This window comes from Terrapene carolina, unplaced genomic scaffold, assembly GCF_002925995.2.
Source record: "Terrapene carolina triunguis isolate 2854851 unplaced genomic scaffold, T_m_triunguis-2.0 Scaffold24, whole genome shotgun sequence".
NCBI classification, from domain to species: domain Eukaryota; kingdom Metazoa; phylum Chordata; order Testudines; family Emydidae; genus Terrapene; species Terrapene triunguis.
In genome coordinates this window covers 1670313-1682741 of record NW_020664375.1, presented here as the reverse complement: position 1 = coordinate 1682741, position 12429 = coordinate 1670313, and the positions used below count along the sequence as shown (strand labels likewise).

Here is a 12429-nt window from a genome sequence, read left to right as displayed (position 1 = left end):
CTTGGGGGGGTTCCGGCGGCGCTCGGTGCAGGGGGGGATGGGCTCCGGTGCGTGGCACTCGGCGGGGGGGGGCAGCGCTCTGGGGGGGGTTCCGGCGGCGCTCGGAGGGGGGGCGGCGCGGCTGCTCGGCTGGGGGGGGCTCGGGGGCGGCGCTTTTTTTTGCTGCTTGGGGCAGCAAAAAAGCTAGAGTCGGCCCTGTTTGTAGTTGGCCTTCGCAACACCATGTGGGTGAAATCTTGTCCCAACTGAAGTCCATGCCAACTCCTATTGACTTCATTAGGGTCAAAATTTCACCGTGCGTGCACACATGCACAGCTTCCCCAAACCCTATTTCCCTCCTCCCACGTTCTTACACAGTTGAATGTTACTAGTTCTGCTGCAAAAAAACCCTCCCCTTTGTAGCAGCAGAGGAAGGAACAGGAGTTGCCCATTGTCAGCATAATGCATTCCACTTCTTATCCAGTTATTTTAGCACTTCAGTTTTGATTAGTTTATACCATTAAGGTATGTTCTAACTTATAGATTTAGATGTCCTCTGAAGCCCTAAGATTGAGGCACCTAATAATTTTAAGCAAATAATATATTAACTCAATAAAATATACGCCCTTATGTCCCTAGAGCCTCCCAAACCTGACTGTAACAAGTAATACAAATACAATTTAAAGCCATGTGAAAACAAAATCCCGTCTTCTGTCATCCTGCAGCTCCCCAAACTCCCAGCACTCTTTTGTAAGAGTCATACTCTATTGGCATCCTGGGAAATTATCAACATTCCTGTGTTATAAATTGTGGTCTGTAACTGAAGGCCAAGATAGCGTTGCAAACCGTGAGGCAGCTATTCTCTATTCTATAACAGCCATTAGGACTTGGCAGGCTTACTTTTGGGCATTATTGTCCTGACTTGCAGAGGTTCCAAGCACCCAAAACTCCAGCTGGAGACCACAGAAACTGGATGCTCAGTACATCTGAAAATCAAACTATATATCTCTGGCTCATTCTCAGACCTAGCTGTCACTTGTAGTCTTGCCTGTGTGATCAGAATCCTGTTGTAAATATCTCAAATATTCTGACTCCGATTCAGCTTTATATTAGGATAAATGTGCTGTAATATCTTCTATATAGGTCATCCCTTCTTCATCCCTGAAATTTCAGGTTCATATAGTTATGCTAGAAAATAGCAGAAACCCAGAAAGTAACAGAATAGTGCAGTGTCAGTGTCTGTTTAAAAAATTGTTTCATGGCTTGCCAGAACACTGAAGTAAGAAGAATTTTTCTCCTGTAAATTTTTTTAATGGGTCACGGTAAAGTTGGAAGGGGCCACATTGTGAACTCACTAAAACCTGCAAGGTTTTCTAAGGTATTCTCTAATTCTGTAATCCTGCAGAAATATTTCCAGCAATGTCTTTTTAAAATCTCACTGAATAGAGTTCTTAAATGAAAGAACACATCCCTGTAGTCTCTGAAATCCAAGTGTTGCAGCAGTAAGAATCTAAAAGTGAAATAGACTATAAATAAATGAAATCGAATTATCATTACCCAAGCTGATGGATACAAAATATAAACATAAATAGTGACAAGTAAATCTAATTTTTAAAATTCTATTGGTCTAGGGTAATTAACTTTGCATCAACTTCACTCTGTATATAACTTTTAATTTGATAGTGACCCTGTATGACTTATTGTTTTGGAGCATTTTAATACATAAAAACTCAAAGCACTAATGTTTTTCTTTTTTAATGCAAGGTTTTGGCTTGGACAGCAGCGATGCAAACAGTCTATAAAACATCTGCCTACAGTGACCAGTGAAACATTGCAGCTAGCTAATTATGCTAGCCATCCTGTTGGAAACCTTTCCAAGCACAAACTGTTTATCAAACTCACTCGCCTTCCACAGTACTACATTGTAAGTAATTGGAAAACACTTTTCTGAACTTTGGTGCTTGGAGACAAAAGCATAACAAACAAACAAACAAAAAAAAAAATGGTAAATACAGCATGATAGACCGGCTACCAGTGATGATTGCTTTAATCGTCTAGTCCCCATTTCTCTAGCTCCCACGGTCTGTCTATTAATATGGTTTGTATGAACATAATCTGTTTTTGTTACTCCATGAGCCTTCTAGCTTTCTTTTTATTTCCTAGCAGGCTGGTCTCCCTTCTCTTCCTGAGTTGTTTTCCCTACTATAATACAGTGTTTTTAGAAAGAGACAAAATAGTTTTTGAAAGAGGGGGAAAAAAAACGAATGTAATTTTAATTAATGGAGATATCCCATCTCCTAGAACTGGAAGGGACCTTGAAAGGTCATCGAGTCCAGCCCCCTACCTTCACTAGCAGGACCAATTTTGATTTTGCCCCAGATCCCTAAGTGGCCCCCTCAAGGATTGAACTCACAACCCTGGGTTTAGCAGGCCAATGCTCAAACCACTGAGCTTATCCCTCCCCCGCCCGTAGTTTAATTATTATTATTTTTTTTATTTTGTCAAGGTTCTTCTCAAAATGAATGTTTTGTTTTAAACATAGGTGGTAGAGATGTTTGAAGTTCCTGGCAACCCCACAGAACTGGAGTACAAGAATCATTTTCTCTCTGTGAGCTGTCCTGAAGGAGATGACAGCCCTGCTACTGCACTTTTACTACAGCAATTCAAACCAAACATCGAGGAGTTGGTACTAGACACAAAAAGTGGGAAACAAGCAAAAGGCGGTGCCAAGCGCAAGGTTTGTACTTCCATATGGAAACAGACATTAAATCTGTGTTTGCCCTAAGATTATGAATAGTGTGTGGTTGTAGGTGAATTATAAGTACCTGAAAGATTAATTTGTCCCAGTTCAAAGCTAGATGCAGCTTGTGGGTATAACTGGCAGCTTTAGTAATGGCATATTTGAAATGTTGCGTAGCTTACCTCTGTAACCGTGTCTTAGTGGGTCATAACTGAGCATGCCAAATTCAGGACAAACCCCTGAGAAATAGGGCAAACACAACCCAAAACTGGTGGTTATTCTTTTATAAGATATACCAAACCAGCCACAAAAATAAATTCCTATTTCACCACACTGGCTAACAAGAAAACATAAAGGCAGTCTCCTTAGGCATTCCAGTTCTTAATCATAGAATATCAGGGTTGGAAGGGACCTCAGGAGATCATCTAGTCCAACCTGCTGCTCAAAGCAGGATCCATCCCCAGACAGATTTTTACCCCAGTTCCCTAAATGGCCCCCTCAAGGATTGAATTTACAACCCTGGGGTTAGTAGGCCAATGCTCAAACCACTGAGCTATTCCTCCCTCTTATATCACCACCATTCAGAGATGAGCGGTTCTTTACAACCGGTCTAATCAAATAGGTTCTGATCCCAAAGGACCAGCCACACATCCAGGTCAATATATAACTTAGATCTTACCCCAAAATCACGCTGATGCCAGTCCTTTAGTATCTAAAATCTAAAGGTTTATTCATAGAAAGAAAGGTAAGAGTTAAAATTGGTTAAAGGAATCAATTACATACAGTAATGGCAAAGTTCTTGGTTCAGGCTTGTAGTAGTGATGGAATAAATTGCTGGCTTAAGTCAAGTCTCTGGAGTACATCCACAGCTTAGATGGGTCATTCAGTCCTTTGTTCAGAGCTTCAGTTTGTAGCAAAGTTCCTCCAGAGGTAAGAAGCAGGATTGAAGACCAAATGGAGGTGTTTCCAGGGCCTTTTATAGCTTTTGCCATGTGGAAGACATCCCATTGTTCTTACTGTGGAAAATCACAGCAACAAGATGGAGTTTGGAGTCACATGGGCAAGTCACATGTCCATGCATTTTGCCTAGTCACAGCAGGAAATTTCATTTAAGTGTAGATGGGTGTCTCCCATGGTCCATTGTTAGTTAAATGTTCTTTTGATGGGTTACTCAATTTGAATAGTCCCTCCAAGATGTGTTGGCTAATTACTTTGTGGGCGTTACCCTAGGAGCAAATGTTTGAAATCCAAGTATAGAGCCAATACTTATAACTTCACATACAAAAATGATACATGCATACAGATAGCATAATCAGAACCAGCAAATCAGAACCTTTTCATAGACCCCTCACTCGACAACCATTGTACAAGATTTGCTACAAATATATAACTGGTTGCAACAATGATCTATACGGTCATATTTTAATCAGATAACGTCACATCTCTTCTACATGGGGAAATGAAGCAGAATTACTATTGTGTAATAAGCTACTCTGCAATAGCTATTCCGGAAAAGTTATTGCGCTTTAAACACACACCCTGCCTTATTCCATAATAAGTTCCATTTGTAGATGAGACCTTAGTCAAATACCCTTTCACTGTGTATGGTCTTCCCTTGTTTTAGCAGCTATACAAACAAATTAGGGGTCTTGAGTCATTCTGACTTTATTACACCTCTACCCGGATATAACGCTGTCCTCAGGAGCCAAAAAATCTTACCGTGTTATAGGTGAAACTGCGTTATATCGAACTTGCTTTGATCTACCAGAGCGCACAGCCCCGCCCCCCCGGAGTGCTGCTTTACCGCGTTATATCCGAACTCGCGTTATATCGGGGTAGAGATGTACTACTAGTTTTGACAACCTGGGCTTACATATTTATTTTAAATCAAGTATATTTTAGATAAAGGCAACATTAATTTGTTAATATTAGAATAGTAATAGTAACTTAATTAAACTTGACTCTGATACTCAAATAGTTGATCTGTTTTTAATCACTAGAGTCTAGTAACCCTGAAATTTTGCTTTTAAATGTATACAATTTTAACTATTTACCTTTTTAAGTATATATACTTGTTCATAAGCCGATTTTTTTTTTTTTAGTAAAAAAAAGGGAAGCACCAGAGAAGGGGGTTGGCTTATGAATGGGTATAGAGAGGGAGAGGTGGGACGCAGCCCTTCCCCCCCTCCCCCCAACAGAGGAAGCAAGGAGAGGCAGCACAGCCAGAAGGGAAGAGGCGGGGCCAGAGTCTCTCTGCTTCTGGCCACGCTGCTCTCCCCCCAGCCTCCGAGGCAGCTGCAGCTCCGGGGGCTGGCAGGCTGAAGCCGTGCCGCTCTGCCCCATGCCCCAGAGCACGTTCCGGCCACGCCGCCTGGCCCGGCCCGCCGGAGCACACTGCGGCCACGCCGCCCGGCCTGGTCCGCCGGAGCATGCTGCGGCCAAGCCAGAGACATCCTCCGCTGGCCCTCCCCAGAGAAGGTGGGAAGGGATGGGATGGGGAGAGTATGGGGGTCCCGGGCTAGAGGTGGGGTCATGTGGGGAGTGGTCACAAGGGTTACTCCCCTGACTCCCAGCTTCTTCCCCCCCCCAAAAAATTTCCCCACCAATTGCTGTTCCGGCCTGTCAGGGTAAGCAGCTGGCGCAGTGGGACACTTTGTTTACTTAGGTTTACCTCTGTGCCTGCGGACGCTCGAGGTAAACAAACCATCTCGGCCCACCTGCGGCTTACCCTGATCGCTCGGGAGCCAAAGTTTGCTGACCCTGAATTATAGGGTCGGCTTATGAATGGGTTATAAAAATTTTCTATTTTTACTTATCCATCTTGGGGGGAGGGGGGGTCAGCTTATAAACGAACCTGCTTATGATTGAGTATATACGGTAGTCTTTGCCTATGCTGCCTGGTGTCATCATGGATTGAATATATGTAGAAGGTTTTTTAGGGAGGTATTTTACAAGAAGTTGTGAATAGATGGAAAGAACTTTGAGTTCATGGGATGGAGTGTTATAATGTAAATTTTCTAATTAAAAATGTGATGAATGTATGAAAGGTAATAAACTTAAAGGGCTCTTGGTATGGAAACTTTAAAACTTTAATCCTACAATGAGAGGTGCATGGCAAAGTCCTGCTGAAGTCATTACTGAGACCCCTGCAAAGAGCCTGTCTGTGTTGTGCTCACTGCAGGGGCACGATCTAGAAAATTAATTTTCAGCTTCCGGTCCTATGGGTATGTCTACACTGCAGTTAGACACCTGTGGCTGGCCTGTGCCAGCTGACTTGGGCTCAGGCTGTAGGGCTGTTTAATTGTGGTATAGATGTTTGGGCTGCAGCTGGAGCTCTGGGACCCTCCCACCTCAGAGTCCTAGAGCCCGGGCTCCAGCCTGAGCATCTACACTTCAATTAAACAACCTCTTAGCTTGAGCCCGCTAGCCTGAGTCAGCTGGCAAGGACCAGCTGCAGGTGCCTAATTGTAGTGTAGACATACCCTAAGTGTGGAGTGTTCTTGGACCTAATGTTTAAAGATGTGTAAAGATACACTTTTAACTGTGACTTTGTATTTCATTAAAAAATAAACAGAATGATTGTGATAATTCTTGCTTGTTTCAGTTGTGTTTAAGTAACTCTTGTTTGTGCGGAGGGTTCTTTTTATTTTTTTCTTAACTAGACCCTTGTCTACGCTACATAATTTTGGCAGTTCTGGAGCCTTTCTAGTTTCCCAAATATCCGATATATTTATGCATTATCGGTGTCCTGTTTTACAAAAGTATGCCATTTTATATATTTGAAAGTGCTTGTTTATAGGATTGTTCTTTACATTTTTGCTCCAGTTCCCTAGTGTCATCTGCTGATGGGGTTTACAAACTACTTCAGATATAATGCAATGAGGAGGCTGACTGGACAGTGAGAAGGGATAGGGGAAAGGATGAGGCATCATCAATCAAATGCTGTGATTATTGAGCAAAAGCTAGTGTATTTCAAATATATTTCAATGATACAGTGAATATGTAAAAGGTGTAAGTAGGAGGTTTCTTGAAGTCTTGTGGCTTAAGTGAATATTCAGAGGAAATTTAAAGGATTGTAAGGTAATGTAGATTGCAACTCCCAAACCCCCTAATTTGAGGAGTTGATCTAGTCACTATGTGGAAAGGTATTTCAGGAGACTCATAATATTTTGGGGGGAGTGCTGTGTGTGGACTCAGTAAACTAGTTTACGCAACGAAGGTTTACAAGTGTGTTAAACACTAAATTGTTTTGAGAGAAAATTATAGAATGCTTTTAAATAAACCTGATTGAGTCCTCTAACCCTTAAGAGTAACCATATGTGCCCAGAGAGTATTTCATTTCAAACATAACAGCTGATCAAGCTTTTGTTCTGCATTATGACCTTTTTGAAGGGTGACTGTTTTCATTCCAAATGGGCTAGTAGATATCTTCTTTCTCTGTTTGAATTCTAGTTGTCTGGTGATCCGTGTTCTGTAGAATCTAAGAAACCAAAACGATCTGGAGAAATGAGTGCCTTCAATAAAGTCCTAGCTCATCTTGTAGCAATGTGTGATACAAATATGCCATTTATAGGACTTCGTATGGAGGTAAGTATTATGAGATTAACATTTTCCTAGAATTTCTTTGTATAAACTGATTTATCTATATTTGGGGGTGTGGCGGGGCGACGACTCACCGGCCCGGCGCCTCCTGCTGGTTGTCCAGGGAATTAGCTCTTTTCCAGCTCTGGAGCCCCCTCTGCTGGCTGATGTCCCACCTGCCGCTGGCCCCCTGTGTCCCTCCCGGACCCCGGTGCCTTTTATATCAGGGTTTTGCCCCCTAATAGCAACCCACAATCTGGGTCTCCCCACCCAGGGGAACCCCCAACCCCATCCCCAGTGTGCCTCAGTGGCTAATGCCAGTCATCATCTAGCCCCCGCTCCCTGGGGCAGACTGCGGTCTATAAACCACTCATCATTGGCAAGGGGGATTGGACCTGCTGCCTCTGCCTATATCTGGGCTGCCCCTCTGCAGCCCCAGTACCTTTGTTGGCCCTTAACTCGGCCTGCAGCCTGGGGCTTTGCTAGGCCAGAGCTTCCCAGCTCCCTCTGCCCTTCGCCAGCACTGCTCCACCCTAGATACCCTTCTCAGCTTCCCAGGCAGCCAGGTCCTTCTCTCTCAAGTAAGCTAAAGAGAGTGTCTGTTCGTCCTTCTGGCCCACCGCCCTCTTATAAGGGCCAGCTGGGCCCTGATTGCACTGGCTACAGCTGTGGCTGCTTTCCCAATCAGCCCAGCTTTTCTCCTGCCACAGCCCTCTCCCAGGACTGTTTTAAGCCCTTCAGGGCAGGAGCGGGGTAACCACCCTGCTTCAGGGGGCATGTGCTAACATGTCTTCAGACATGCCTGCATACTGTTCCTTCTCTAGTCCTCTCTGCCTTCCATTCTAAATGCGCGGCTGGCCAATGTCAGGAATCTGTTTGCATGGGCCAACTGAGTGCTTTAGAGCTCGGTCCTCCTACTCCAGCTGCAGCTGTGACTCCCTGCCACCGCTGATGCTTGGGAGAGGGAAGGGCGGGGTAGGGGACAGGATAAAGTGGAGAGAGAGAAGGGGAGATAGTGGGATGTCGAGGGGAGACAAGAGTGTAGCGTGGCCCCCCATGTTCTCAATTTTCCATGCTCAGAATGTGAAACTGTCACTTGTAGCAAGACGCAAACTTTGAGAGAGTGTACACCTCCCCCCCCCCCCTTACGTTTGTTTGTTATAACTTAATGAAATCTTCCTTTTTCTTTAGTTGTCTAATATGGAGATTCCACACCAAGGAGTACAGGTAGAAGGAGATGGCTTCAGCCATGCTATACGTTTATTAAAGTAAGATATTGTTATACACTTCATTTTATCAAGTACATGAACAGTATTAGGAAAAAGGAGCGTTTGAAGAGTTTGACACCTTGCAACACTAAACTTTGAAAAGCATTTTTGTTTTAAACAATGGCTTATTTTACATCCCCAGTCATTTAAGGTAATGTGGCCTGCGGTGGGGAGGGGAAGAGTAGGAAAAGAATGTATTGCCCTTTATTGTTGGAACAGCCAGTCCTGGTGTCTGTTCATAGGTGAGAATTGACCAGCTAAGGGGCATGGTCTCTGTCTCTTCCAAACATGACAAATGCACAGCAACTATAAGTAAGGCTGAGATTCTGTCATGCATATTTTTAGTAAAAGTCATGAGAAATAAAGAAAACTTCACAGAAGCCCTTGACCTATCCCTGACTTTTAAAGCAAAATGGGGAGCTGTGGAGTCCCCACACCACCCCAGGGACCCTGGCTCAGAACTGTTGGGTTCCTCCACCTCCGGTGGCTCTCAACTTGGGGCACCTCTGCCCTCCACAGCGGCCCAGAGCTCCAGAGCACTCCTGCGGCGGCCCAGAGCTCGCGGTGCAGCCCCGCAATTGCCAGCCACCAGAGGTGGCAGAGGGACCCTGTAGCTCCCTGCTGCTGCAGGCTCAAGTCATGGAGGTCTCTGGAAGTCAAGGATTCCGTGACCTCTGTGACAAAATTGTAGCCTTCCTTGTTCCAGCCAAAGATGGCTTTCTAACCTAGCATCTCCTGCTACCGTCCTTGGCAGGAATTGCCATTCTGCTACTAGCCTGTGTCCCAGGTTCCCTGTGTATTTCTTAGCAATCAGGAGGTTAGAACCTTGGCTTGGGAGGTTTCACCGTACCTCTCTCCAGGAATGTGAATTATACTAATGCATCCAGCCCATAGTTCTTCTTTGAGTGATTGCTCATGTGTATTCCACAATAGGTGTGCGTGCTCACCATGTGCACCGGTGCTGTAAGTTCCCCCCTTCCCCAGTATCCGTAGGGGAGCGCCCCAGCGACCCCTGGAGTGGCACCTCTATGGCGCGGTATAAGGGGCACTGCGCGCTCTCCCCACCCTTAGTTCCTTCTTGCCGCCAGCAATGGTGCTTCGGAACTGCTCTGCTCTAGCTTGTCTGCAGCTTTCCTCCAGAACTCTTGTTTGTTCAGTGTAATAGTACCTGTAGTTGAACTAGTTAGTGTAACTTAGTTTAGTTTAGTGCGCCCAGGCTGGGGCATGCCCCGTGCCCTGGGTTTTAAGTCATGCAACACTTATAGGTGACCAGTGCCAGTGAGTGATTCGCACATGGACTGTTTACGCTGTCTGGGCGAAACCCATCTCCGCGATTGCTGCAAAATTTGCAGGTCTTTCAAGCCTTGGACCAAGAGAGAAAGAGACATTCGGCTCTGGGCTATCCTGATGGAATCGGTGTTGACCCTGACTCTGACGTGCCGCTCTGAGTTGGCACTGGGCACCGCGGTGACCCCTCAGTGCCATCTACCAGTCGGCACCGCTCCCCGTCCGCAGGGCACACCAAGAAGGCTAAGAAGAGGCCTTCTCCGCCGTGACCTCGGAGCAAGACTGGGGGAGAGGCTAGACCTATGTTGGGCAGTCCTCGGTCCCCATCGGCCTCCAGGCCTCCATCTCGGGTTGAGCAGAGTAGTCAGGCCCATTCGGAGGCCCTGAATGTCTGGATGCCCTCCATGCCGGAGGACCTGCAAGCGGCCTGGGACGTTATGTCCATGCTGGTACCAGGGGCACTGCCAACTCTGGCTCCACGGTCCAGAGGCAAGCCACTGCTAGGATCTCCACAGTCGCCCCTGGCTTGGTACCGTTCGCGGTCGAGGGAATGTTCCTGACACAGTTCGGTGCTCAGCGACCGTCCCGTGCGTAGTCCACGCTAGTCACCATCGACCCCCACCAGGTGGTCTGGCTGAGTTCTGACTGACAGGGGCTCCAGGCAGCGCTCCGCCTTGTGGAGCGTGCCCTGTCGAGACCGAGACAGACGACACCGAAGGTCTTCGTCTCCGAGGGGCTACCGTAGCTAGTTGTGACACGAACGTCGATGCCATTTCCGTTCGTCATCTCGCTCCAGGACCCGGCCACGGCACCACTCCCGCAGTTCTGGGCTTCGAACGACGGCGGCTCGCCAGCACGGATCCGCCCACCACAGCCGATCGCGGAGCAGCTGCTACCGGCGGTACCGTTCCTCCACGTTGGGATCGTGGTCTCGTGGTCGGCACCGTTGCCAATGCTCCTCCCAGTCCAGGGACAGTGGCAGGTAGTACGCCAGCCCGGCCTCCCTTCGTAGTCATCGATCAATGGGACAGGCCAGTCAGGCTGAACAGCCTGCTCCGCCGGTGCCGCAGCAGGTGCAGTGGCATCGGGCTCTGTGGCCGGCACAGTGGTACCAATGGGCCCCGTGACACCCGACGCAGCCCCCAGTGGGGGCTCGCTTGGTGGCCGGAGCCTTGGACCGGCCATCGGCCTCCCTGTCCTAGCCTCCAAGAAAGGAGTCGGTGGGACGTGCATCTTTGGTGCTGTGCCTGGAGGGCACAAATACGAGCCCACTTATAAAAAGTCGTGGGACTATAAGAAACGCCCGCAGAGGCAGTCCCAGTCTGCTCCCCAACCGGGGTCCTCCAAGGGCAAACAGGCAGGGAAATGGCAGTTTTGATGGAATGCCCGGGGGTGACCTGCCAGTTCACATCAGGGATCCACACGCAGTAAAGCTACCCTTCTCCAACCGGTTGTGTGCTTTTCTCCTGGCGTGGTCACGGCTGACCTCGGACCGGTGGGTCCTCAACACCATCTCCCGGGGCAACACCCTCCAGTTGGCAAAGTGGTCTCGGTTTTCCCGATGGGCGGCTGAGCGGGGCGTTTCCCCCATGGCTGCCCTGATCCATCTAATTTTAGATTATCTCCTTCACCTTAGATCTCATTTTAGACTCTCTCCTCCAGGTGTCACCATTTCGGCCTTCCACCTGCCGGTGCAGGGGCACACAGTATTCTCCCATGCTATGAGTGGCTGATTCCTTAAGGGATTGGATCATCTCTTCCTGTACGTTAGGCCCCCAGTCCCTGGGTGGGACCCGAGCTTGGCGCTGGCCCGGTTGATGGGTCCCCGCTTTGAGCCGTTAGCTACATGCTCCTGGTTGCACCTCTCGTGGAAGATAGCCTTCCTGGTGGCGATCGTGTCTGCTAGACGGGTCTCGGAACTCAGGGCCCTGACCTCCAAGCCCCTGTACACACTGTTCCATAAGGATAGTCCAGCTCCGCCCACATCCTTCGTTCCTCCCAAAGGTGGTCTCCACCTACCATATGGGTCAGGATATTTTCCTGAAGGTCCTCTGCCCCAAACCCCATGTGTCCAGTGAGGAGTGCCGCCTCCACACGCTGGATGTGAGATGGGCTCTGGCCTTTTACCCTGGAGCGGACTAAGCCATTCAGAAAGTCTTCGCAGCTGTTCATTACCTCGGCCGAACGCATGAGGGGTCTGCTGATCTCCACTCAGCGGCTCTCCAAATGGACCACCTAGTGCATCTGTACCTGTTATGACCTGGCGAGAATCCCTCCCCCGTCAATTGTGAGGGCACACTCAACTAGGACGAAAGCCTCATCGGGTGCCTTTTTAGCCCGTGTCCCATTCAGGACATTTGCAGGGCTGCCACATGGTCTTCAGTTCACACATTCACCTCGCATTATGCGATCGTCTCCCAGACCAGGGAAGACTCTGGGTTTGGCAGGACTGTGCTCTGTCCTGAGAGTTTGTGAACTCCTACCAACCTCCAACAAATATAGCTTGGAATCACCTATTGTGGAATACACATGAGCAATCACTTGAAGAAAAGACAGTTACCTTTTCCGTAACTG

At 47.6% G+C, this 12429-nt stretch overlaps 1 protein-coding gene across 2 annotated transcripts in view; it reads left to right on the top strand.

Moving 5' to 3' along the window:
* Window positions 1–12429, top strand: part of LOC112116984 (mediator of RNA polymerase II transcription subunit 14) — a 56856-nt gene that overhangs the window by 18685 nt on the left and 25742 nt on the right. For both annotated transcript variants that reach the window (XM_024214776.1, XM_024214774.1), the window contains exons 13-16: window positions 1744–1903; window positions 2522–2716; window positions 7172–7306; window positions 8492–8568. In XM_024214776.1, coding sequence (XP_024070544.1) covers window positions 1744–1903; window positions 2522–2716; window positions 7172–7306; window positions 8492–8568 — 567 coding nt within the window. The remainder of the gene's footprint in view (window positions 1–1743; window positions 1904–2521; window positions 2717–7171; window positions 7307–8491; window positions 8569–12429) is intronic.